Source organism: Strix aluco, chromosome 15, assembly GCF_031877795.1.
Source record: "Strix aluco isolate bStrAlu1 chromosome 15, bStrAlu1.hap1, whole genome shotgun sequence".
NCBI classification, from domain to species: domain Eukaryota; kingdom Metazoa; phylum Chordata; class Aves; order Strigiformes; family Strigidae; genus Strix; species Strix aluco.
Window position 1 is genome coordinate 5,409,183 of NC_133945.1, and position 27,601 is coordinate 5,436,783.

General features: G+C 41.4%; 1 protein-coding gene across 4 annotated transcripts in view; it reads left to right on the forward strand.

Annotated features, from left to right (window-relative positions):
* ADCY9 (adenylate cyclase 9) overlaps positions 1–27,398 on the forward strand; it is a 95,807-nt gene extending 68,409 nt beyond the window's left edge. For all 4 annotated transcript variants that reach the window (XM_074841191.1, XM_074841192.1, XM_074841189.1 and 1 more), the window contains 4 exons: positions 5,310–5,469; positions 8,422–8,570; positions 11,555–11,596; positions 17,587–27,398. In XM_074841191.1, coding sequence (XP_074697292.1) covers positions 5,310–5,469; positions 8,422–8,570; positions 11,555–11,596; positions 17,587–18,775 — 1,540 coding nt within the window. In that variant the 3' untranslated portion in view covers positions 18,776–27,398. The remainder of the gene's footprint in view (positions 1–5,309; positions 5,470–8,421; positions 8,571–11,554; positions 11,597–17,586) is intronic.
* Positions 27,399–27,601: the final 203 nt, after the last annotated feature.

A 27,601-nucleotide genomic window follows, 5' to 3' on the forward strand; every position in this document is an offset into this window, starting at 1 on the left:
AAAAGTATAATTTTTTTTTAATAATAATTTTTTTGTGCTTGATTCTGATTTGAAAAACAGGTTGAGAAACATCTTACACTGTGTAGCCAGCCATCAAAACTCACATAGTCCCACCTGGTGTAGTAATAACAGATTTTCAATAAACACTGTATTGGTGGCGTGCAGGACTGTCTTTATCCTACTGGGCACTCGCAGGAGGCTGGGGCACGCAGGGAATCAGCAATTCCTGCACAGCTACTACAAGTGCAGATGATTGGTGGTCATTTTGCTGCATTCACTGGAGTCAAGCTGACCATTAATCTCAAGACCCCACAAATTCTCCTGGTTACTGTGGGAAATGGGAATTACCGGATGGGATCAGTGACTGCTGCCCTTCCCGTCAAACTGGCAGCTGAGGAGTAGGGATGTAGGAGTAGTCACCAGGTGTCCCTTGCTGCTGGAGCCCCTGTTGTGCACGTGAGAGAAGTGGTTTTCCTTTCTTTTGGTGGGAGTATAGTGTCTGCAAATCACTCTCTATTTATGCCACAGTTCCAAGCAATTGCTGCCATGGGCTCACACTCACAATCTTTCCTCGACTAATGAGATAGAATTTGTATGTGGCTTAACTCTGATCATCACATCTAAGGTAACAGTTCAGTAAATCTCTTAAAGTACAAAACAGGATCATCTCCGACCTGAGTAGATTTTACCCAGGGTACCTTCTTGAAAATAGCCTCATACTATACACCAAAAGAGAGCAGTCTTTGTAGATGAAAAATCTCAAAAGCTTTCTGGTAGGTTTTCAGTTTTAAATGTAATGGCAGTGGTGTATTTGAGGGGGGACTTCATAGGAAAAGGAATCTAGTTTGGCTCGGAGGGGCTTTTTTGTTTTGAATTTATAGTATATATAGTAAATAGATAAAATACACTTTCAGGCCACTCTAGTCTCCACAGCCTGAGGCACACACTTCTGTACAGTTCCCTCGAGCAGAAAGAAGAAAATCATCTTTTTCCTCTTTAGATCCTTTTTAAAGTGAGGACTGCTCACTCTGACCACTCGTTATGCACAGAAACGGTGCAGAACTTCCTGTGCAGAAATGTCATCCCAAATGACAATCACAGAATACCACTGAGATATCTTAAGGGAGGAGATTGGACTACAATGCTGGGCACAATCCCAGAATTTCAGGAAAAGGGATTATTTTAGGACCAGAAAATTCTTGCCTAAGTTTCTCATTGTATTTTCATTATCATGATGCAAAACACCCTGTCTTTAAATCAGTCTAACTCTTAATTGAATCCAGGACTCAGCCTAGGAAGTACTCTCTACAGCTCTTGTGGCTAAGACCTTTAGTCAGCTGCAGGAGTGGGAGAGGAGGGCGCTATCACTGCCTGTACAATGAGAAACGAGTTAAAACTTCGAAGTTCTAGAAGAGCAGAAGGCCGCATGGAGCAAAGCTTACAAGGGAGAAGGATGTTTTGATTCCTCTGAAGTGTCTGATAATAAATTATTGGAGTATCAATAGATGAGGATCCCACGGTTATCACAAGTGCCACTCCAAAATTAATTGTATAAAGCTGCACGCAAAAAATGGTGCTTCATTTGTAAGCATGTGGAAGATGTCATCTACTGTTCTGTAAATGTAGTGCAAAGAATGTCCATCTGCCCACTTGAAATGTGACGACTTTGACTTTCATGAGTACAGCTGAAGCATAAGAGGTCCTAAAGTTCTGCTGTTTTATAAAAATACCTTGGGAAATGTCATTGAGCGTATGACAGCGTGTGAGATTTCAGTTGGGATTCTTAGGAATGCTTCTGCAGGAATACAGGTAAAAGACATCTGCCTGCTATTTTAGCTATAAATACAGGATTTTTTTTATGAGATACTTTTGACATCTAGTTCTTGTTCTCAAGTAAAATTTGTTATAAATAAGTTTGTTTAAAAAGAAGCGTTGCTTTTGATAGCATCCTTCAGTGAAGACTTGGATGAAGAGATGAGGCCAGAATAGGGGATATTTCAACCCTGTTCAAAAGAGTGGGAGGTGGGAGCACTTGAGAAGTTGATTCACGAATTTGGAAGGACCTTTCTAGAGAGCAAAAAAAAAAAATATCTTCTGGATGAAGAAAGCCAGTACAATCAAAACAGTAGAATGGGAAACTGCTGTTGTCTGACTAAGCCAAACTGCCCTTTGCCTGGTACTTCACCTTCCCAGGCTTGCTAAATTAACACCTGTGGTCTGTCCACAGCAGAGACCCTGTGGCCAGCGGGTTGGATCTTCTTAAATTCCTGATGACCAGGAACAGACATTGTTCTCTGCTACTAGAGCTTAATGAACCCGTTCTGTTAATGTGAGTGATACAGAGCATTGATGCAAGGGAAAACAATGTATTCTGTTTGCCTTTATTTATTTCTAACATCTGTGACTTCGGTATTTAATATCCCACCAAATTGCTGCTATGCCAAAAGGTTTTGATTTGAACTATGGGAATTGATTTTAAACTGCCAGTAAATACAGAAATGATGGTAACATTCTCCATTACCCATTAATCATTTATGTCAAAGTTACTAATTTGAACTCCAGCTTGTGTAAACATCTCGGATACTTTAGCATTTAAGCCCTGTTGAGCTACCCACTGACACTGCATTATTTACTGATACTGCCCTGTAGCCATTAAATCTGTCTGCAGCTCTCATTGCTGTCTGGATTTAATGCGCTTCTTACTTCCTGCGATGGGAGGATTGTGCTGTACTCACAGGCTTTCGCTGCTTTGTGAAGGATGAGATTTCAATCATTTTAATTCCAGAGTGCAGAGCATTGCGATAAATACCAGACTAAAAAAAAAAAAAATCAACGCAAGAAGGTAAACATTATCACGAGAAATGGTGTTGTCCTGGAATTTGCACTAGCTTTTTTGAAACACACAGCTGCCTAAATAAAGAAGTGTCCTCATCGCAGGATTAACTGATCGGGTTCGCTGATGGATTTGTTGCTATAGTTCCCACAAGAATTTGTCCTGGCATGGAGGCTTGGCAAAAAAAAAAAAAAAAAAAAAAAATTTAAAAAGCTTTCTGCACCATGGAGTTGCTGTTGTGTGGGTTGGGGTGAGAGACATGAGCTGCACTGGGTATGTGCCGCAATTTGCGTGCCACCGAGCTGGTTTCTGTGCCAGCCTACATGGGAGCGACATGGAAGATCACGCAGAGCGTGGGCAGAGGTGTCGCTGATCTGCCTTCGGAGAGACTGGCTTCTCCTGGCTCTCCACCCAGCTGCCGGCGGCGAGCACCGGCATGGAGCTTAGCCCGGGGAGTGCTCTGCCTTGGAGCCCCATTTGGTTTCCTTTCTCCCAGTTCAGCCTTGTAAATGTTAATCTTAATTCGTAGGCTTTGAGAGAATTGAACTTTATTTTTAGAGGCTTGAACTTGGGTGGCATTTTCAGAAGTACTCGATACTGGGTGAACTTGGCTGCCACTGAAGACGAGGATAGTTCTGTCGTTGACGGTAGAGGCAACTGAGTTCGGACAGTATATAACGCTTCAGAAAACCCAAGTCTTACCCTGTGGAGCTTTTTTAAAATTTCATTTTGCTTTATATACAATTTCTAAATTTCTGTGCTTTGTTGGAAATTCTTTTTTTATGATGGAATACAGCTATAATTTTTGATGTAAATGGAAGTCCATTAAACTAGGAACTAACAGATCTGTGAGCACCCTCTCGTGGGGCCCTGGTGTATTACAGTGTCTTCCATCCTGTTACCCCAAATTTATCTTCTATGCATTTAAGTAAGATTTTAATATAGTAAATTAGAGAAGAGCTCTTGACACTTCAAAAAAATGCTTGAGGTTGCAAAATTCGCAGAAGTCTACACCAGAGAATTAAAATATCATTCATAAACAATACCTAAAGGTGTGGAATAAGTATCAAATTCACATAAAGAACTTTAAATTTATTCTGTTTTGTATCAGGCTTTCATCCAGTGTGATACCTTGTATTTTAGACAACAGTGTTAAAAATCAGTGGATAGCTTTTCTCTTTTAAAAGATATAGGCAGTATGGAATAATTTGTGTAACTTTGGAGATGATTAATTTCATATTTAGTGTGTGTTGTTTTGGGTTTTTTTTCCCTAGCTGTGAGCATCTCTGTCCAAAAAAAGCAGTAGTTATTTACTGTTTGGGCTCTGCTGTAGTCCACTATTAGGATGGTAGAATTACCTGCATAGACTGATTCTGATAATTACATCCATGCACATGTATGGATGAATTTGAAGCTAACTGTGCTACGTTGCCTTTTTATGTCTTCATAAAAATAATTAGAAACTTAAAACAGCAGTTGCAGTTTCTCTAGAGTGACTGATGGTTTTGAGCTTTAAGAAGGAAGTTATCCCAAGATTTGTTTCTGTAGATAAATAATAGTTTTCTATGCAGCGTTCTCAAGCATTAAAGCATCCTTTTACCTTTCCTTATTCATTTTTAGCAATTAGAAATGCTCTCATTTTAAGAAGTAAGCTGCTCTCCAGAGCTCTTGCAGTTGGCTCCTTCAGCACTTCACAGGTTTGGGCCGTCGTTTTCTCGGCAGCTTGAGGCAAGAACCGTTCCTTCCCGCCTGCCTTGTGCGGAGCCAACTGGGTTGCTATGATAGATACCAACAGGCGAGCGGAGGAGCGTGTCAGCTGCCAGCTGGCCTCCGAGGTGCTCATCGCAACTGCTTCTCGGGCTCTGCTGCCTGCCGAGGGTGCCAGCTCTCAGCCCACACTCTTCTTCCCCTTCCCTAATGAGAGGGAACGGAGTCTGACTGCAGACGGGAACTTCTGTCGGGGTGGTTGTAACTGGGAGAACTGGTTTCAATTGCAGTGTAATGTCAAGACCGCATGGATTTGCACGGCCTCTGGGTGACTGAGCTGTTTGCAGGGTACACAGCCCTGCTTTTCAAACATTTCTGGTGTTATTTTAAATATTTTTTTTAACTCGTAAAAGCTTCTCCTCTCCCCACCTGCTTTAAGGCTAAATATTTATGAATGGAGAGAAGTCTTTTCTACGCTTCCCTTCCACGTAAGTGAAATTTGGATTTCAGTTTGCTTTCTCAAACCGCACCATCCCACTTGCTCTCCCTCCCTTTGCTGACACCCCTCGCCAGAGCAACCAACCAGCCGTCTGTCAGCAAAGGTGGATTATTTCCTGAAATTACCAACAGGTGCTATGGCATGTAATGTGCTGTGATTGCTCCCACAGTCTTAAGTGAAGGATTTGAAGTTATACTATTACAGGTAAATTAGATGTATGAAGCGATGCCCTGAAATTAATGCCTCGATCTGTGATGTCATTTGTTCCAGAATGGCGTTCTTTCTGGAGGAGGTGATGACTTGCACCAAGCGTCTCCTGGAGGTGATATCTGGCTGGCTGCCTCGACATTTTTTCGGTGCAATCCTGGTTTCTCTCCCAGCTCTTGCAGTTTTTTCACACTTCACCTCTGATTTTGAAACAAATATACATGTAAGTTGTCGAACTCTGTTTCATAATCTGACGTTTTGGCTCTAACAAAGCTTGTTGCTTGCCTGCCGTCTTCCTTCACCTCCCTCGTGCTTTACATCTGTTTGATACAGATCCCTTAGAGGGAAAGGGCTTTTGTGTATGATGAAATGCCTAGTTTGTTATGTAAATACAGTCACTTGCTTATTTGAAAACTCTCATACAAAAGAGGAGAGGGATACCTGCCTACATACATGCTTATTTTTCTTAGACCGAACGCTTCTCCAGGTGTTTATTCTAGATAATGCAAGTAGTGTATCTCAGGCTTTTCATTGCATTCATTCTGGTTTTAATTTAGAGTTTGTCATCACAGATGCCGTGTGTACTTAAAAACTTTGCACGCACATTAGTGAATCTCAACAGCAAAACCAGTATTAGCAGTGGATGTTTTTTCTTTGCAGAGTTAGATGAGAGAGCTCTTGGTACATAGAAATGATTACTGTGCAGGGGCTGAAGGAATGGGTAAAGAAATGCAATAGCTGTCTTCTGAAAAGGAGCAGAAAAAAATTGGCGTATTTAGCCCAGCCACAGAAAGGTCCGCAGGGGATTTGGTGTCTCCTTTAATAAAAACTTTCAGAAGGGGCGAACAAGGGGTTAAATATTGAGGAGGGGGAAAAATAATTAATTTAAAGGTGAAGTGTAGCATAAAATCGATACTTAAAAACTGTTTGTGAATAAAATGGACTGGAACCAGAGATGAAAGTTTGTTTTTCTGCAAGTTTCTCTTAGGTAGTACAGTGTACAGTTCTTCCTTTCCAGGATCTTCAGGAAATTCTGTTTCACAAATCTCTAGCTATTTCAGGGCCCTGGGCGTAGGTAACAGGCAGATCCCCTCAGTCTTCCTATCACAGTTTATTACTGGGTGTTAGGAAGTGTTTGTTCCATGGGAATGTGTGGACCAGACATTTTTTGGTCCTTCCTGATTTAAACTTACATTCCATGGTTATCACAGTCACAGAAGAGTGTATTTGATACTCTTTCACATCCCATACTTAAAATCATTCTGCAGCTTTTCCCTTTGGTGAATGTTAGTTAACTATTTTTAAACTGTAAATATTTTTTCTTTTTTTCAGTTTAGTGATGGTCTTCCTCCCTCATGACTACTAGTAAACCAATTGTAGGAATGTTTTCCTTATGCTGAAGGGAGCTGAAACCCTTCAAATCTGTCCATTGATTTTTATCTCATCCCATTCATCACCATCCTTGATCGATCGTCTCTCCAAACATTTGAAACTAATGTTTGAAGAATTATTTTATTAGTGTATTCTCAATACCTGCAGAGATCAGGTTGTTAGCCTAAATGCTTCAGGCAGCAGCAGTAAGATGGTGGTGTTCATCACCAAACTGAGAATGAACTTTGCTTTCTTTCCTCTTGCAGGTCCTCCAGAGTCGTGGGGTTGTTGGCTCACTCTCCAAGAGATGTCCCAACTCGTCTTGTGCTCAGTGTTTCAACAGTCATGGAGCTCTAGGAAATGGAGTTAAGCTATAGAGGGTCAGGTAAGTGTCATATTTTACTATGACATGGTTTTGCAAAGTTTTTTTTTATTCATAGCATTTTATACCCTCCCTGGATATAAAATAATTAAAATCAAAATTAACAAAAACAGCAATGAAAAAAAAAAAACTTTCCAAAGCCATGCATACATAGTAAAACACAGCACTTACTGACCCTCTATAGGCTGGCTTCATGCTGGGGCATCACTTGGAGTGAGAACCAGTGCTCTGCCACTTTAGGAGACCTGAAATGGGGGAAAAAAGTAAGTTTAAATTATGGTTTTTTTATGGACACTTCTGAAATTCCTTTTATCCATTTTTGAGTCATTTAGAAAAACAACAACTGTGCTTGTGGTTTAAAAATGGTAAATTATGTAAGGTTTTTTCCCATACACTGTGTCTACTTCTGAATCACATGCTTATTTGTTATGCTACAGTATTGCTAGTCTGCAGTCTCTGCACTTCAGCTGCAAAGGAAATTTAAAATGAGAGAGAATGATCATTTGATACTGTGAAATGCAGTATGTAGCTAGAACAGAATTCCATAATGCAGTTGTGGAGCCTCTGTTTTAGCTTGGATGATCATGAATATTCTTGATAAAACCAAAATTTGCATGTCAGCTTGAGAATTTTGACCACTGTAAGATTGTATCTTGGGGGAATAAAGACATTCTGGGCAATATATGTGTCCTGCACTTCCTTTTCTTTATCCAGTAGAGATGTGGAAAGGGAAAAGTTTTTTGAGATAAAAAGAACAGAAAATCTAAAATTGCCCTTTCAAATTGGCACAAGTGATAGTGTTACCAAGCATCAGTTGACAATGACTGATGCCTGTCTTTTGTTATCAAATTAATTCACCTGTTGCTGGCCAGTATGATGATGTCCTCTAATAAGTGTTTTTAAAACTAGGCAGTTGGGTGAAGTTTCTGAGGGTGAATGTGTTCCACATTTTTCAGTGCAGTGGAATTTTGACATTCAGTTTAAAACAGGCAGGGTCTAACCCCAGCAAGTGAGAGGAGGTTACCATGAATGTTTTATCTTTTTTTGGTTGTTTTTTTTTGGTTTTTTTTTTTAATTTTAATAAGAAAAGACACTGAGCTTTTTGCAAAGGTAAGCTGAAGGTATTGAGAGTTACTGAAATAATGGTTGTGTAATGCAGTAATACAAAACCCCATCTAGGGAAAATTGCTACAAACTACCTGTGCTAAAAGTTTTCTTGCTCTCTGAAGGGAAGACCTCCATCTTCAAGTGCTGTCTCCTGATACAGACACTGTGAGGGATTACTTACTGTGCGTATAATACATACAAAATTAGATCCTTCTCTCTCATATCACACACTCTTTAATTTATGCTGGCGTTTATGTGCAGAAGGGCTCCAGTCAGGAGGAGGAAGCTAACTCACGCTCTCTCTCTTTGTTGCAGTACACCATGTTTATGTGTTGCGCGATTCTGATCACCATCGTGCAGTACTGTAACTTCTGCCAGCTTAGCTCCTGGATGCGATCTCTGTTGGCAACCGTAGTAGGAGCAGTGCTTCTCATTCTGCTCTACATCTCCTTGTGTCCAGACAGGTGAGGATCACACCTTAGCACTCATAGACTGTGTTTTAAATGAACAAATTTGGTTTTTTCTGCCTCTGAAGTGAGGGTCTAATGCATGGGATTTTAGTATCTGCCATGACTTTCTCCAGTGTCTCAAACTTAATTTTATTTGGGAAGAGTTCTGCATTTTTTTTGAAGGATTTGAGGACCTCTGAAGGGCCCTTTCCTGTAATCTGTTTTGAAATTCTGTCCTCAACTGACGTGTTTCCAGGGCACCCTTACTCCTATCAGACCCATAAAATTGCTTTTCACCATTTGTTTGAAAATCTATTTTATTAAGAAAATTCTGAGGCGTTTGGTGGTGCCAGAGAGCCCATTTGTTTCTCCTCACACCTCTGGATTTATTTTTACCCTTGGGAACCATGTATCTTTCTTCTATCTCCTTCCTCAAGGAGTTTTTCACTGTGGAAGGCAGGTGCTTAGATTTAGTAGGATTCTATAATATCCTATTTCCTTTCTCACTTTCCTGCCTTTTCAGAGGATGCTGCAAGACAGTAACCAGAGGAATCAAGTTAATGCAGTTTCTGTGCAATAACCTTAAGGCTTTTCAGTTTTTCCTCTGATAAGCAATGTTCCCCATACGAGAACTTGTTTGCAGTGTTTTCCTCCCATTTTCTTGCCAAGAGAGTCAAGGGAGTCCTTCCAGCCATCCACTCCTATTGTCAAAATTTTATAATCAACTTGCACTTCTCAGTGGCTTAAGAAATACCCCAGCCTTTGGCACTCTTACCATAGTGTGGACTTTACAAGGACTTCTTATGCTAGATTATTCTAGTTCCTATTCCTTCTTCAGATGCCTGCTGAATCATGTGGTGAAAAATATGAAAAAAGCCAAAACAAACCAAAAAGAGTTTGAAGATACATGTTTTGTGTGAGTTTTTGTGTGAGCTTTTAGTCCCCTCTTCAAGTATCTTTGGTCTATTTTAATCTCGATCTAATTTATATTAAAAAAGACAAGGAGAACAGAAGTCACCTCTTATCACCTCTTCACATCTGTAATTTGAAGGTGGCTGTAAGGGTTGTAGGAAGAAAGTCTTTCCTTGGAAAGAAAAAATAACTTGGAACTGGAGTCAGTTGACAGATTGTTTCTAGATCATATTAGACTAAAGAAAAATCCTGTTGTCTGTCTGCAGAGCACTCAGGCAAGGAGTGCAGGACAGTTCTTTCTAGCTTCAGTGAAGGGAAATAGTGTTTAGTTTCTGGATGCCTCCCCTTTCTCGTCTTTGATTTGTCCCTTTGGTTTTAGTTGTCCAGCTTACCTAACATCACCTCTCCTTCAGCACACTGAGTGACCCTCTCCCAGTAGGAAAGCTGACTTTCCACCTGCTGACTTTTTCCTTTGTAACACTGATGCTTTCACTGTCCAACCACCAGCTTCACTGAGAAGCTAGCCCCAGGTCTGGTTTTTCAGGGATGTTAGTGAAGAGCAAACGCTTGGTGCCATTTCTGGACTCTCTGGCTACTCTTCCATAATTCCCCTCAAGCAGGGGTTCTTGCAGCTCACTAAGCTACTGCACGTGTACTAGTGTGTCTGCACGGAGCTGGCGTGGCATAACTAGATGCTGTTTCACAGCAGAGCCTTTTAAAATAGGGTCATATAAAATATTTGTAGTACCAAAAGTCTTCATACAAAGGCAGGCAGTCAAGCCAAAGCATGAAAAAGGTATCGTAGTGGTTGACATCCCCTGAGTGGTCGTTTGAACAGACCTCTGTGCATCCATGTCAAAGGCATTTTGTTGCAGAAGAAAATCAGAAGGTTTGGTGCCATAATTGTAACTCCTAATTCCTTATCCAGACAAAATTTTGAAAAAAACTATATATGTGATTACTGAATCAGCTTGTGCATAGTCTCTGTATTAAGACTTTGTGCAGAAAGAAAGACACAAAACTTGGGACTTTCCTGCATTTCAACTTTATTAAGGGACTGGGAGGCTGTTCCCGAGCAGTTAATAGCAGTATCAGTTCATAGCATCAGCTTTTGCTGACTACTAAACGGGTGGTATGAATGTTAAAGAAACATTACCTTAAGAAATTTTGCTAATGATAGCATATTTCTGCCTGTGGTTTGAATAGCTGTGACCATTAATGGGCAAAGTACAGAAATCATGGAATATGTTCGTATTTCATCTTTTAAAAATAAATATTTAAAGTAATAAACAGAGCTGTTCAACTGCAGATCTGAAAAAGTGATACACAGAATTGATCATGAACAAAAATAATGCAGGTTGAATTAGTGAGACCCATCTTTTGTTTGTTAATAATCACTTTTTTGTTCCTCTCTTTTATCATTAGTGTGGGTAATATTTTTTGTCACCGTGGTAATTGCAGCTTTGTATGCATCACAGGCAAATCCATTCTGCAGATTGCTTTACTTCTTGTTCCAAAAGTAACTAATCCTGAGAATTGTAATACTTGATTGTGGTAGAGAAATTATAATGCAAGTAAACACAAAAATTGCTTGAACTACTTATTTTCTGTAATGGCATTTTCAAAAATAGGCTCTATATTTGTTTGGGTTTTTTTTTTGTCTTGGGGAGGTTTGGGGGTTTGGTTTTCTGTTTTGGGTTTTTTTTTTTTTTAAATCTTTGCATTATGTGGTCAGATTAGATGAAGGCATAACTGGGTTTTAGAGTTCTGAAATTGCTTTTCCATGTTTCCAAGGTAGGATTGGATTGTTTAACAATTACTCATTCCAGGCATCACCTTGACCGCGTTATCATCGGTTACGCTTTAGAGGTGCTTGCATCTCTGTCTGACTGGTTGCTTCTTTCAAGCAAAAAGTGCAGATAAGTCACGTTCAAACAAAGTTTGTCTGAAGCTGATCAAGTGTGCAATGCAATTATTGGTCCTATGGTCTAATAATAGAAAAGTTTAAAATGGTAACTGAAATTTGGGCAGGATACTTTGTTTATTGCTTTAACTTTCCTTCTGAAATCAATGCTTTTCTATTTCAGCTCCATAGAAACTTTTCATCTAGATTTGGCACAGAACTTCAGGTAAGCTTTATATAAAATTACCGTCATTATATTTAGGGATAGGAACATTTTCAGTCAATTATATGGAGCAAAGCTTTGTATCCACAGTAATACACTCGGGAATTCAACAAATTGGTTCATCAAGTTGTGTTTAAGCTCCTTGTGTACGTAATTTCCTTTACAGAGGACTTAGGTATGATCAAAAGTCATCAGAGAGCTGATGCTGCAGTCACCGAGTTATGTAATGCTATTTTCTTTTTAAATTTGATTTCTAGGAAGTAGAACTATGGAGGAACTATATAAAATAACATCTGTTTTCTAGTAGTAGAAGTTTTTAAAGCATTATCTGTGCATCATGAGCTATTTATTTAATTTCCTTGGTTGATTTGCACCATTCAGAAGTGTTCTGAGTTGGATGCTATCCACAGCTGGCCAGGTGAGAGTTCCCTGTGGTAGAGGAGCTGCAGCTGAAAAAGCTGGCTGTGAAGCCAGCTGCCTTCATGGGGATGGAGACATGCTGGTGATGACAGTCCGGGTGCTCTCTGCCACACTGAGCTCGCTTAGGCAGGATAGCAAGTTGTATCATTGAGAGCAAATGAAATTTTAGCCTGCAGACTTAAACAAGCAAAAATCTTTTCCTTGGCTATTAATAGCCCCTTATAAATATACACGTTAAAGATTCACTCTGGTTATTTCAGTGTTGAATTTCTCATGGGTTTATTGCAAGTTTTGCAATACCATTTTTAAAGTGGTTTTATTGGTCTTTGGTATTAGAAAAGTATGTGTTTGGTAATGACAAATTTGGGGGCAATACTGGGGCGATGTTGTACTTGATGGAACTCATGACCCTGTGAATATGTGACTCAGTAATTCATCTAAACAAATGTGTGTTCAGGAGCACGTTACTTTTCCTGGGAGTGTGTATCAAAACAAAATTACTTTTTAAAAAATGTCGTCTACATGAATGCTGTGGTAGTTTAGAAAACGTTTGGTTTTTAAGTACAGAGAGATGGTAATTGTGCTTTCCTGTTAGATATTTACTCACCAAGAAGTTAGCGCTTATTACAGTATTGGGGTTTTTTTACATGGGTTTTCCTTTTTGTATGGCTTTGATTCATGAAAGATAACTTCATTTTCATAACAGAATTCTAGTTCACTAAATCCAGAATGGAAAGTTAAAGCAAAAAGAACAGAGGTGGCTTGATTTTTTGTAAACTAAAACACCAGAGGGAATTTGCTGAAAAGGCAACGCACGAAATATTAAAGCATGATGCTCACTGGAAGTAATGTCTTAGGATTAGGCTGAGTTTGGATCCTTAGAGGTTTATTATTAGTTTGTGAAATCGCCGAACCTTTTGTGCTGCTCAGAATTACAAACGTCTTGCCCAGCACTGACAACAGCTTAGCAGGCTCCTGACCAGCTGCTAATCACTAATAAATAATTCATTCTGCCTTAAATAATTGACAATCCAGTCTTCCATTCAGTGACTGTTTCTACATCATGATTTATTAGAAATCTGTCAAAAAATTAGCTATCAAGCATTGTTTGCATGCAAATATTTTTCTTCCGTAAATATATAACTTCTAACTCATGACAAGGAAAGGTAGGAGTGGGTAGGAAACCAAAACATGCAGTAGATGCTATTGCAAACACGGAGTGTGCTCTGCCTGCTTTGCAAATCCTAGCTTGCAATTTAAATGCCAAATAAGGCAGTGACCAAAATATCTTGCTTATTAAACATTTCTAAACTTAATTTTTAACTTTTTGTTATGAGATGCGATATTTGTATTTTGTCTGTCACTCCTTCAGGTGGGAAAAAATGTATGTATGTTGTGCATGAGTTAATACTACATAGCACTGCCCTTTCTGCCTGTTGGCAGCAGTTTTGTCAGGTTGGTTGGTCACTGTCTCTGTTTTAATGCAGGAATTGTGACAGTCCAGCATGATCTTTGCTAACAGTCTGGGCTCTGCTGGTCTGAAGCTGCCCAAACTTGTAAATTACCACAATTCTTCTAAGTGGTAGAAGTTAAGAGAGAACTAGGAGTTAATCCTATTCTGTTTCTCCCATTAATTTGCAACAGAATTTGTCTTCTCTTTTCAGGGCTTTTTTAATGTACATTGTTGTATACCACATTTCTAGAGTACTGTGCAAACAAAACTTCCCCTTTTTCCTGGTGATGGACTAATAAAAAGTTGAAACTCCCTTATCCTAACAAACTTTTTTGCTGTTCCTTTCTCACTGAAATAAAAAATGTTTCTTGTTCACCCCAGTCAGCACAAAAGCTTTTCCTGTGTTCTAAGAGGGCCAGACAAACTTACTTGTTTCGCATGCCTTTAATGAGGTTATTCCCTTTTCTTGATCAAAAATTGAGATAATTATTAATGTTGCCTGGGAAGTGAGATACTAGTAATGGTAATGAGGTCTTAGCACAAAGTTCATCTCTGGACTGTCCACGCTATGCTCAATAAACCAAAATATGGAATTTGCCTTGTTTTCCAGACTGACTGGTTCTTCAGCACAAAGGAGATAAAACCATAAAGTTTGTCTTTTAAGCACGAAATATTTCTCGTTTTCCTTTATTTCTTATCTCAGAGCAGGTAGGGTGTATAATTTTCCAGTTTCTGACTGCTCGAGGAGGAACAGTGATAGGCTACTCGGAGTGGAAGACTAAAATTGCTTCATGGTGGGGGGATGTGTTTATATGCATCCACTATATGTTCTGCATCGAAAGCAGCAGTTTGAATTCCCTTTTCCACAGTGTTCCACCACTGCGTTCTTTTTTAAGATTTAGCAGGCATGCATCCTCTTTAAATATAGCAAGATATCCAAATCCAAACATAGGTTACTGGCTCAGAAGCAAAATGGCTTTCCAAAAATCTTTATAAGTGGAAAGCCATTATCTTTATGATTTGTGATCAAGCCAAAGGAGATTCTATCTCCGGAGCTCTCACTTGTTCCATATTCAACACACAGCCTGGATGAAGATGCCAAGTTAATAGTTAGGCATCTGTGCCAGGAAGCACTTCACCAGTTTGAGTTAAAGGAACATTGTCGGCTTAAGACTTAAATTTGAATTATTTTTAAAATCAGTTTTATCCTGCAGCACATCATAAAGAGTAGACCTTAAAAAGATTTGAGGGCTTGTGATCCTTTCTGTAATAGGTGTGTGGGTTGGTTTTTTTTTTTTAATTCTAAAGGGTAGCTTCAGGTCATCTTTGATAACTGATTCTGTAAGGTGATTTATAGTCCTGTAGGTCCTGTAACTTGGTTGCTGCAACATTCAGAAATTTGATTTCCAAATGAGTAAGATGTAATTGCTGCCTCCTTCAGGCTGGCATCGTGGCTTTTTGTATTCAGGCTTGTAGCAGTTGCCTCGTGATCAAAAATGCCTGCTCTGGAAAAGATACTGCACCTTCTTTTTTTGAGATACTAACCCATTACCTTATTAATGAAATCAGGTCAGTTTACAAGTGAGTCAGTTATTTCACATGCAGATCTCTAAGGTTGTACACCCACGTGGGAAACAAGGTCAGGCCAGCGCTTGAGGAGATGACTGAGAGCTTGCACACGCTGGTACGTCGGGAGTGGTGAACGGGAGGCAGCAGATTCTTCTTAAAAGGCAGATCTTGCGTTCAACACAAGCCACTTTCTGTAACGTAAAATTTGTGGTGCTTGCCTAATTCATTTAAGAGGAATTAAAGTACTTTGAGGAGTATTTTGTACAATAAACTGTAAATAAAAAGCCTTTAATGACTTAAATCCCTGTGGCAGGGTTGTTTGATGTTGGAACAGATTATCTGGATCAAACTTGTACTCTCAAAGGAGTAACATGTCGTTGCTCAGATCCTCTAGCAGATCTCTTCCCACAAGATATGGGAAATAATGGACTGTTCTGAAAAGAACCTGAGTCGTGCTCCTTAACTGAGATTCATTCCTCACCTTCTCCAGCCTTATTTATTTTCTAAGGTTTTTCTCTTACTTGTCCTCTGCTCATTTTGTTTTATAAACCTATCAAACTGGAAGGGTATTTTGCCACCTGCAAAATAGGTAGCAAGGATTGTATTTCAGGAATAGTTACTATTCTAGTCATTAATAACTTAGCCTTTGTCTTAGTCTCTGACTTGTCTTTCTAGGGAGAAAATGAGTAGGTTCATAACAGAGGTTATGTTGAGAAAAGTAGTTGTAAGGGAGAAAGGAAGGAGTCTTATACAGCAACACACCAGCAATTACAGAAACCTGATTGTGGGGACCTATTCTGTGAGTTGGGAGTAATCTCCTCCTTTCATTCTTCCCTCGTGTTGGTTTTTTTAATACCGAACCAATAAAATGAATATACCTTCACTTCTGGGAGAAATGTATTTGTGGCTGAAAACAAAAGGAGTAATTTCCAACATAATATGCAGTCTTATATTTAATCTGAAATTCAACCTGTAAGCTCTCTATTGTAAATATTTTACGTAGGAGAAACTCTTTCTCCTATAGGCTTACTACGATAAAAGCTAATAGATACAAAGACCATAGCATGTACAAATGTTATCGGAGATTGTGCACGTTCACCTGTTTCACAACTGTGCTATGTTTTTGCTTCATCGTGCTTTTTTGTCAATCAAATATTTGAGAATTGAACATTCAGAAAGAGAAACTGCGTCTGTAATACAGCTCAGCTGCTAAAATGTCTGTTTCAATTTCAGAAGTGGAAGCATGTCCCCCATGGACATAAAGAAACAAATTGAACTTGGAAATGTTTTCATGTGTTACAGAAACAAATTGACTTTTCTCTTTTGAGCTGTTGCTACAGTTGTGCTTTGAGTTTTGATCTTGTTTGCTAACATACCTTCATAAGAGAAGTACAAACAGACACTGAGATATGCATTGCCTTTCTGTTTTTCAAGGAGAAAGGTTGATGTGATGCTTTCCCTTATCAAACCATCTCTTAACTTGAAAAACTTCAGCATGTGTCTGCTCATATCAAATCTTAAACTTTGGCATAAGTTTATAGAAAAAATTGCAGTTAAGTGACTCCAGAAATCACTGCATGCCAATCTGTCTGGGTTCAGACTTAGTTTCTAGGATTGCATAGGTGTTGTCTTCTCAGATTAAATTTGTGTCTTTGCATCTCCTCAGAAAGTTGAGATTGTAGACTGCAGATGTCTCCCTGTTAAGGGCGGTTTGGCACTGGAAGCGTGCTCCATCCGTGCTTCATAATCTGCACAGGCAGTCGACGAATTGTCGAAAGCATTTGAAATATTACTCTCAATCTATGTGAGACATGAATTATTTTTTTTAATCTTGGCACTCTGAGAAACTTTCCATCTCCACCATAAAAAGCTTCAGTAGTTATAATGTACAAAAGATGTCAGCTGAGAGCTCCATGTTCTCCACTTCCATGCAGTTCTCCATGAAGTGTCTTGTACAGGGTTATCTTCTTCCAAAACCTTCATGTGTTAACAGTAAAGGCACACTGCAAAGGTTACTGGTCTTTGAGGAAACAAGGGAGAGGCACTAGGAGGATAAAGCAGATGTTTCTGAATATTGGAGGTAATACAAAAAAAGATAAATTCCACAAAACTTACACATGCACCCCCCCCCCCCCATACGGACATACATGTGCACACATATATCTAAACCCACACACAGGCATTGTTAAGTATTTTTATATACGTATTTACACGTGGTGCTTTTACTTATATATTTAGATATAACGATAACTGTTTCCTTGGTGAAGTCCTTCAAATAGGACTACTGTAAAGTCTGGGCAATTTCTGCGTTGTGAACCCGATGATATCCCTTTAAGTAAGTATCAGTGAGTTTAAGAATGAAATTAATTCTTTAGCATGTTTAACAGCAGATAAAGTTATTGAAGTGTATTTTATAATTTAGTATGTAACATACTCTTCCTACACTTCTTTTTCTAGCAAAGGATTTCTAACCACGGAGCAGAAATGGCAGTGCCCTAACTCTGTGTTTTTAAATGCACGTTTTGTGTTCTTTCCTTTCTTCTGCTTCCAGCTCCAGAAAGAGCCCGTGCAACAGTTCGGTGCCAAATGACACAAAGAGGCCAGCGGACCTGATCGGTCAAGAAGTGATTTTGGTTTCCTTCCTTCTGCTCCTCCTGGTCTGGTTTCTGAATCGAGAGTTTGAGGTCAGTTACCGTCTCCACTACCATGGAGATGTGGAGGCTGATCTTCATCGCACCAAAATTCAGAGCATGAGGGATCAAGCTGACTGGCTGCTGAGGAATATTATTCCGTACCACGTGGCTGAGCAGTTGAAGGTTTCCCAGAGCTATTCCAAAAACCACGACAGCGGCGGAGTAATCTTTGCAAGTATTGTGAACTTCAGCGAGTTCTATGAAGAGAACTACGAAGGAGGCAAAGAGTGCTACAGAGTCCTGAATGAATTGATCGGGGATTTTGATGAGCTGCTGAGCAAACCACATTACAGCAGCATTGAGAAAATCAAAACAATTGGGGCAACCTACATGGCTGCTTCAGGACTGAACACCTCACAGTGTCAGGACAACAACCATCCCCATGGACATTTGCAGACCCTTTTTGAATTTGCCAAAGAAATGATGCGAGTGGTGGATGACTTCAACAACAACATGCTGTGGTTTAATTTTAAACTTAGGATTGGCTTTAACCACGGCCCCCTCACAGCTGGGGTCATTGGCACCACCAAGTTGTTGTATGACATTTGGGGTGACACTGTGAACATTGCGAGCAGAATGGACACCACTGGCGTCGAGTGTCGTATACAGGTGAGTGAGGAGAGCTACCGCATCCTCAACAAGATGGGGTATGACTTTGACTATAGGGGGACAGTCAATGTGAAGGGGAAAGGTCAGATGAAGACCTACCTTTACCCAAAATGCATGGACAATGGGATCGTGCCACATCACCAGTTGTCTATATCTCCAGACATTCGGGTTCAAGTGGATGGCAGCATTGGGCGATCTCCAACGGATGAGATTGCCAACCTGGTGCCTTCTGTACAGAATTCTGATAAGATAGCCCATGGCACAGATAACTCAGAAACCAAGGACATCCTTCCTCCCGCCAAGAAGCTCCAGAAAGATGCAGTGAAAGCAGAGGAGAGGTGCAGGTTTGGCAAAGCCGCGGAGAAGACTGACTGTGAGGAAGCGGGAACTGAGGAGGTCAATGAACTGACAAAGCTAAATATCTCTAAGAGTGTATGATGCACTGTCAGAGTTGCATGAAGTGCTCTGTCAATAGAAACACAAAGACATTTGCAGTTGGCAATTTTCTTTTTCAAGAGAGACCTTCTCAACACCTGGGTTGTACGTTTGTTTTCATTTCAGCGCCTGGTGCTGTGTGGATCACAGCTCTTCAGGGCTTGTTTTCATCCATCTCTCTCCTCCATGCCCCAAATCACATCCCAAGCTCCCCAGCTCCCTGTGCAACCATCTTACAGCTGAGTAGAGGATATTAAGTGCCTTCAGATATACTCCATTGGACTCCCTGTCAAGGTACAGAGGCCCCAAGTGAAATCATAGCTTTGGGTATTTATCTAATTTTAAAAAGAAAAGCTGTGGTTATATCATTTTTATTGTTGTTTCTCACAAAACACTTTTTTTGCCTAATGCAACTCCTTGGGTTTTTTATATCTCTCTGAACAATGTTTTACTGTTATCAGACCTTTTGTATGTAAACACACAGACAAATGTGCATGTATCTACCATATGAGACTGACATAAAGTGCCAGTAACGTACCACGAAAGAATGTCTTGGCGAGGGGGTGACACAATTTGACTTTGTGTTGGGCTGGAGGAGGAGTTCTGCAGTGGCTCAACATTTAGTTAGAGTAGGCTGAACAGCTGCTGTAGTTTTATTCTCCTTTACCAATGCTTTCTTCAACCTTAATGTGCCATTGTGTGCTTTGGATACACTTCTTTTCCATATAGCCATTGAGTTATTGATATGTGGGAATGGAATAAGGGTTCGGACATCACCAGCTCTCAGGACAGGTTTCCAGAAGCAGACGAGTGACCACAGGAGTGTTGCAATTCAGGTCTGACGAGTCTAAAGCAGTTTCATGTTACTCCATACACTAGCTGAATTTGCGAAGGTAGGTGAAGTCGGTATCTCTAAGCTGGTCTGATTTGAGAGAGAGAGAAAAGCGAAATAAATGTTTTGGGAATGCCTTTATTTATTTATTTATTTTATTCCTGTTTTTATTTTGTTTGGGGGGTTTTGTGTGTGTGGGCAGAAGGGATCAGGAGAGATGAATTGTTAATTGGTTTAATAAGAGTAATAAGATGGTGTTTCAGCCTCTTTGAACTACCAACCACTGTGAGGATGTTACCTAGGCAATATTTGTTTCAAAGCTGGTGAAACTTCCGAAGCCACCAAACACAATTGAGTATCCCAGCTTCCCTCTGTACTGAGTCAATGGTGCTGCACAATATTTTTCAGGATTTTTCCCCCCCTACACTGTGCTTTTGCAGCAGGGAATAGAACAGCATGCTCCCTGCGTGCCACTGAAAGCAGGAATAGGGAAAGAGTCCTTTCTAGTGAGCTGAGAAGCACAATAATTTCCCGGTCCTGCAGATGACTCTGTGCAGGTCCCTGGGACTGGAGACCTGCGGGAGCCCAGGGACCTGCTTGCACAGAGGGAACTGCAGGCTGGGGGCCTTAGACTATACCAGTTTGCCCTCTGCATGCTTCCATCACTTCCTTCACTTCCATTTGATGTCCTGCTTTGGATAATACTAATTATTCAGCTATTCCAGTTCAGCTAACTCCTTGTGACACCAAATAAACTGAAAGAATTTTTATGCCCTAAATAAGTTCATTAGCCAGGGTGAAATGCCAAAAATACAATGTCCAAAATAAGTTCATTAGCCAGCTGGTGAAATGCAATGCTGTGCTGTCTGCGTATAGCTGTGGCTTTTAATTCTTTCTTTCCATCTGAGCTAAGGTCAGGATACTTCTTTTTATTCCCGATGTGATTTTTGGAGTTTGAGTGATAAATACGTACATTGTGAAGTACCTATTCAGCTATTTGAGATCCATCTACACTCCACGGTCAGCACGGAGCCCTTGAAGTCTTTGTCAAATGTAAATCTGTGAGATTTCTGGATCTTGGTTAGTTAAACAAGACTCTGCACACTGTTCTCAAAAGCTGCTGGTTACGCACGTCTAAGTCGTGTTTGATAGGAAAACTATTTAAAATTAAATCTTACTTGCTCAGTCTGCCAGCACACAAAAATTCAGGGGATACTCATCCCCATGCCCTTCTGCCACAGATGCTGTAGCCTGTTTGGGGGCTATTCCTGACAAGCAACAATACAAGTTTTTTATCAGTGCACAGTTTTACAGCAGCCTTCCTTCACCGTAGATTAAAACTAGCCCCCTCCCGCCCCCCTCCACGTAGTGGGTTGCACTTCCAACTTTCAGGTAGTATAATTCTGCAAATACCTCTTGCATCTGAAGAATGTATTCTTGAAACCATTTTTAGGGTTCTCGTTTCAGTGAAGTGTGTGTCAGTATTCTTTTCTTACGGTAGAGGAGTTAACGTGGCCCAGAATTGTTTACATGCCTCCTAGTGTTATATTAGTGTCTGAGTCGTTCAAACCTTTCTCCCTTTCACTTCTTTCTCCCAATTTTATAGACGACTACCCAGCATTTCTCTCTCATTAATCAGCTGTTTGCAATGGCAGAGTTCAGTCGAGACACGCCGGCTTCTCTCTCATGTGAGACGCTGCACAATAGCTAAACCTCCACCAGCAACAGCCCTGCACCCAGTGATAGGTTTGCACCCTGTGATTAAACCTGAAAGGAGAGGGTGCTGGAGTAGGGCCCCAGGCCCAGAGCACCTTCCTTCTCATTATTCAAGCAGTGCACTGCAGAATACAAAAGCCTCATCCTCCAGCCTGTAAAGTAAATAACGCTCCCATGCTGTCATGGTGTGGTGCAGTGGGAGTATTGTTGGGTTTCTGGTAACATTAGAATACAAAAAAAAAAAACAAACCAAAAACAGGGCCTCTTTTTTGTTGGCACTAAGCAAATAAAATGACTGAGGACAGAAGCGTTAGTGGACTCTGAAATCAAGGGCTGTTGTCTGCTCTGGGGACTGTCGGTGATGTTACTCTGCCTTAACTCTGAAGCTGGGAAGAGAGTCACAAAAAGTCGAGTAACTTGTGGTACCCCTGTTTGCTTATTGCCACCAGGACAGCAGCAGGCATTCAACAACTGAGACTGCGGGTCTTCTTTCAGAGGTTTTAAATCTTCTCTTTAATGCAGTGTAGTAATGAAATCAAGAAGCCAAGCTCTCAGCATACGGTTTGGCTAGTGAGATTTTCCCAGGCACAAGGAGCAAGGAGATACCTATTTTCTATTGTAAAACAGTGGGGGCCGAACCTTTACACCTTCCCTTTACACCTTTGAAAAGATGTCCCAATACTCGCAAAAATTACTCCGGAGGCGTTTTTAATGGCATTGTGCGGTTCTGCATTCCTCTCTGCAGCTGTGACACGTGTGTGCTTGTGGGAGGCCGTGATCAAAGTTCATTTCATTAAAGTATCTTTTGTGCTTGTTCTGTTAGTGCCAGCGCAATTCGAACACGGTGTAAAAGTTGAGGAGTTGGCCAGGTTCCTGGCCAGTGTATTCTGCAAGAGTACAAAGCGCAGGAGGATTTTGATGTGACAAAATGGGGGTGGGGAGGATGGACTCCCCAAGGGCTTTACAAAAAATAAGTATTTGGATACTCTTACTTCAGGCCTAAAACGCAGAAAGGAGGCGCCCGGAGCAAAAATGCAAGGAGCTATAAACCAGACACTGTACCCATGCCATTTAGCTAAAGAAGAGCTTATTCTTGATTAAAGAGTCAAGCTTCTAGGATATCTGGCATTTCTAAATTGCTAACTAACCTGTTTCTAAAACTTTAATTCTGAATACAACAAAAAAAATGTTGCAAGGGAGCAGTTACAAATTTCATGTCTTTATTTTGCAACATCACAAGAGGCTGAGAGCGCCTGAGGTTGGATATAATGCAATCGGCTATTTAACTGTGCAGCTTGAGTTGGGGTTTTTTGCCAAATTTAAAGACTGTCTGATTTCTCCCTCCTTCCCTGCTGTGGTCTTGTTTGCTCAGTCTGAATGGGACAAGTGGTTCTTGCCACCCTCCTCCTCACCTTTGCTAAACTGCATCTTCCGTACTGCACAGCAGCATTTGAACTCTGCTGCTGCGAGGTCATGGCTTCAGATGCTGCTTTCCCTGCTGTTTGCCTCTGTTTCCTAATATAGAGGGGAAGAGTACATTTGCTTTGGTCCATCTTGGTCCATTTGTCTGGTCACAGCTGCAGCTTTCTCCCTGTGTTGTTGGTAAACTGCTTGACAGAAGATACAGGAGGAGCAGCAGACACATCCCAATAATTAAGCTTAAGAATTCTGAGAAAAAATATGGTTTTTGTCACACCACAAGTGGAAAAAACTTTTATTTCCCTGAGTTTTAGGAAGTGTGCAAAAGCAGAAGAGAGTAAGAAATAAAATCCAGTGTTTGCTGTCAGTGTTGGGATTTGCTGAAGCAAATTTTTAAGTCCTGTTTTAGTTAAATATTACAAAACTGCTAAAAATGCAGTAATTATTTATTGATGTGACTCTCCCAAATGCTGAAGCTGTCACAGGAGTGGTCTGACAGTAAATACAGAGTGATTTTCATGTGGAAAGAGCAACAGTCGAGGCAGAGGTGCAGGGATCCCCCAGCGCCCTGGTGGTACCATCTCGATGCCCAGACAGCTGTGAAAACCCAGTTGGGGTCTCGGAGTAATCCTGAGACTTGGCTAGCTCTATGTGGAACAGCAGCTTGGGCAGGAAAGTCATTTATTCCAACTTATTTTTGTTTCAAGGTCTCTATGCAGGCTGTAGCCGTTGTTTTGATTTCTAAGGGAGCAACATTTAGGGGGAAAAACCTGAACTACTGTTTGTTGTTGCTGAGAAGATCCTCCACTGCCAGTAGCAGTACGATTCTGTGAAGTCCAGTAATAAAGTTGGAGATCGTAACGCTAATTCTGGCAGACGCTGTAGTTGTTCAGGTTTTGAGTGCCCCGATGGTCTGAAGATCTTTCAGTCAAGAGCTGTGAAATCGTGGACCATTTTCTGCTAAAATATACCAAAAATGTAAAGGAAACCAGAGAGGTGGAAGACCCCAGTCTGCAGAAATGCAGCACGAGCAGCGTAGGGTACAGCGTAACGGTGGGGTTCTGGCTTGCTGTGCAAATGTACACAGCGCAGGGGATGCTCTGTACCATAACCTGTGCTTCCAGGTCTGCAGTCAGTGAGAAAAGGAGAAGGTGAATGTGAAACGAGGTGTCAGGTTGTTTCAAAGGCTCATCCTTAGTTTCTGGGTGTGATGTCTTTGCTGGCTGCTGCAGGGAAAAGGTTTCTTGGTTGGGAAGCAGAGTCCTGGCTGCCCAGCAGCACGTTTTCTGTGGTGGGATCAGGGAGTCTTAAAATGGGCCTATTTTTAAAAAATCTGCTTTAATGCCACCCTCTGAACTCTGTCCAGAGCGATGAAGAGTTTGGTCAGTGAAAATCAGACACGAGGAGCTTTTTATCTTTGTTTTATTAGAGTTCATTTAAAATGCACATCAGGCTCTGAAGAGGTTCAAGTAGAAAATAAAATAGGGGTGAAAAGTATTTTGTCTTAATAGTGGCTCAGTTCATGCGGTGCCATGGGGAAGGGTTTTGAGGTGCTTTATAGACGCTCTGTGAAGCTCTCTTAGAAAAAAAGTAATGCAAGTTTTCTGCGTAAAACCTTTTTCAAGCCTTCATCAGGCGAGTTAACTTCTGTCTTCAGCCCACATAAGTGGCTGGGCTGTACAACGTGTATAGAAGTGTTTGCTACTTACCTCCAGGAGTCAACATTAGCTGTTGAGAAAGATTATTTTGGAAAAAATAGACCAGTAGAAGATATTTAAAGCTTTTTTCCCTTGGTACTTTATTGTAGCTGCTAAACATTTGTCGGGCTAACCAAGCCTCCAGGCCCAAGGCTGGCGAGGAGCAGGACCAGCGTTTCCACACGCGCTGCTCCAGATGCAATATGTTCAACATCATTTTTAGCAGCTGCTTCACACGCGTGTCTCCAAGTTGGGAATCAGTGTTGAGGAAGTAGCCGCTTGTGTTTTACACTTCTGGAAAGGCCCCGAGGCTGCTGTGTTGGTTTCTCACGCCTGAGCCTTTACGTGGTTTGTTCTGTTCTCTCCGTTTTCTGGCTCGCTGCAACAACGCTGCAACAACACGTATTTTAATCTCCAGAAGTTGCAGTGTTTGCTGAATCTGAAGAACTGCAGAAGGTCGTGGCTGGGAACACTTACTAAGATTTTAAGTTTTGGCTCTAAGTGGTGTTGCTCTAACCTCGCACGTCCCCAGTTTGAGTGTTGATTCTCAAATCCTCCTTCAGATGAGTCAAAACAAAGCGACTTTTTTCCTTCTTTTCTCCCTTAGTCATGACATCTTTGCTTGTTTCTAACTTAATGCATTGGCTAAATATTAGTTTGCAATTGAAAGATGGTTTGTATCAATTTGTGGTTGAAAGATTTAAGCTCAGGGCAGGGAAGAACGCAGCATGTGGTACATCTGCGGGTTTGCCCAGGGAAAATTCCTCTTTAGCATCCTCGAAACTTTGCCTTTATTTGAGTGAGACCAGAGCTTCGTTTGTGATTTATTCCTAATATTAGCTGTATAGCTCCATCTTGCTGTTGCCCCTAGAAATTGCCCAAAGGAGGCAGGTTGCAATATTGCAGTGGTCTGCTCTAATTGCTGCCTGAACCAGGATTTGGCCACTGTGCAGGTACCAGCACAGTCCCACCAGCACCGTCAGATGTTTCTCTTCATGTGTAGTAGTTCAGGAGTCCACAGTTGCCAGAGTAACCCTCTCCCCAGTTTAATTTCTCGTTTTCAGAGACCATGTTGAGAGAGATGTTGAAGGCCAGGTTGGTCATCTTCTAGTGGAAGGTGTCCCTGCCCATGGCAGGGGGGTTGGAACTAGATGATCTTTCAGGTCCCTTCCAACCCAAACCATTCTATGATTCTATTTTTTATATATATATATATATATAAAAAATAGAATATATATATGCTGAGACAAACTTGTTATACCCTACTGCGAGTACAGCTTTAAACTTCCAAAGTAATAAACTCTTCAAAGCCAAGAGCCTTAACAACTCCAAACATCTGCTGAGAGACAAAACACAGTTTTAAGTTTGTGCTGAATATTTGGGAATTTTTTCAGCTCAATGGTGGGTGTCTCCTGTTTGCGAGGAGGCGGCGGCAGTATCCAAAGATGATTAGGACCTTGGCCACCCTCACCAAATAACCCAGGAAGAGGTAGACAGGCTCCCCCCTTGTGCTCTCAGGAAAGTCACCTTGCTCCCCCAGGGCTGATGTTTATATATTGCATTGCTCAGAAAAGCTCCTTCTTTCCATGGAACAGTATTTTTAATTTAGCATAAAACGTCTTTGCTGGCAGCAGGGGCTGGATTCCTCCTTTCCGACCCCCAGGGTTTTCTGGTCTTGCGGCACTGAGATGGAGAAGGCAGGGATGTAGATGATGGGAAAGCTGGGTGAGTCGGGAAGGAGCTGGATGTGCCCCTGGAACCGGACCTGGCAGAGGGGCCGGAGCCGAGGAGCCGCCGTGTGGGTCCCGCAGCCGTGCCCGGGCAGCGGTGGGCTTCGGCAGGGCAACGGCCCCGCTCGGCTGGGGAGGTGCAGGGGTCTGGGCAGGCTTGTGCTGGGGGCAGCGACCCCCTGCCCTGCTCAGTTGAGCCAGTCCACGGTCAGCCCGACGGCTCTTGGATGCCTTTGTAAATGCATCTTCCCTCCTGGCCTGTTGGTTTCATGTGAAATTGCTCACAATTTCATGTGAGCAAATTCCAGCTGGTTATTAAAGACGTGCACTGGAAAGGGAGGCGCCGCCGTCTGACTGCGGGCTGGGGCTGGGGCTGGGTCTGCCCCACCTCAGCTCGTACAGCATCGCACCTTCCCGGGACCCTGCACACGCCGTCGCCGCGCGTCAGGAGCGGTGGTACCCCATTACAAACAGCCTGCGAGAAATTATTTTTGAAGTGAGAAACTCAAATCAGGGTTGGCTTTGGTTTATAGAGTGGCTGTCAGCTGGGCAGCGGGGCGGGCTCCCCCCCACCCCCTGCTTTCTTTGAAAGCTGCCTCGACAGTATTACCCGAGAATTCAGCACTGCCTGTCCTTGCAGAAACACACGTGGAGATGGCAGAGAAAGCGTTAACTGAGAAAGTAATTGAAACGTTATTGAATTATGAATTGAAACATTAATGGAGAACAGTTTCCAGTTAAAAAGAAAGAAAATAAGAAAAAAACAAAAGGCAAATTAAAACATTTTGAAGTCTTCAGGTCAGCTGGAAATTGTTTCTTCGTGACGTCTCTGTTTTCTTTCTCTTCCTACCCCAGCGAAACCCGTGTTCCCGCTACCTTCTCCACTCCCTTCTTGCAAAAAGAGAGAGCGCCAGCCTGTTTACACCCACCGCTGGGGGAAGCTGGCAGCTTCTGCCGGGGCTTTGCTGGGGGACGGGGCTTCCTCACAGCGGCTTCACTGTAAATATTCTGCCTATGCTTCGTTGACAAAACCGAAATGGAAAAAAGTTGTATCTGTGAAATATTAAGCTATATATGTATATAGATAAACCGCGTATTATCTCCGACTCGTTACTACGGCTCTGTAATCAATTGTATATTAAACCGTTTTACTGTATGGCAGATCATTTCACGCTATCTTAGATGTAGAAAAGCTGAGAAAGTAATTCACAATACACTATGTCAACTTAAAATTGGTTTGCTTTTTTATTTTTGCTCCAGCACGACTTCAGACGCACCCCTGTGCCGTTTGCACATTGTTTCAAAGAATAATAGTTTGGAACTGAAGTTTTTTCAGCCTTTGTTTTGGATCTGGCTTTTCACAATGTTTCTTTGATAAATCACTAAACCACCGAGTTAATTTTTGATTAGGTGCATATTTAGAAGGCGTTTTAAA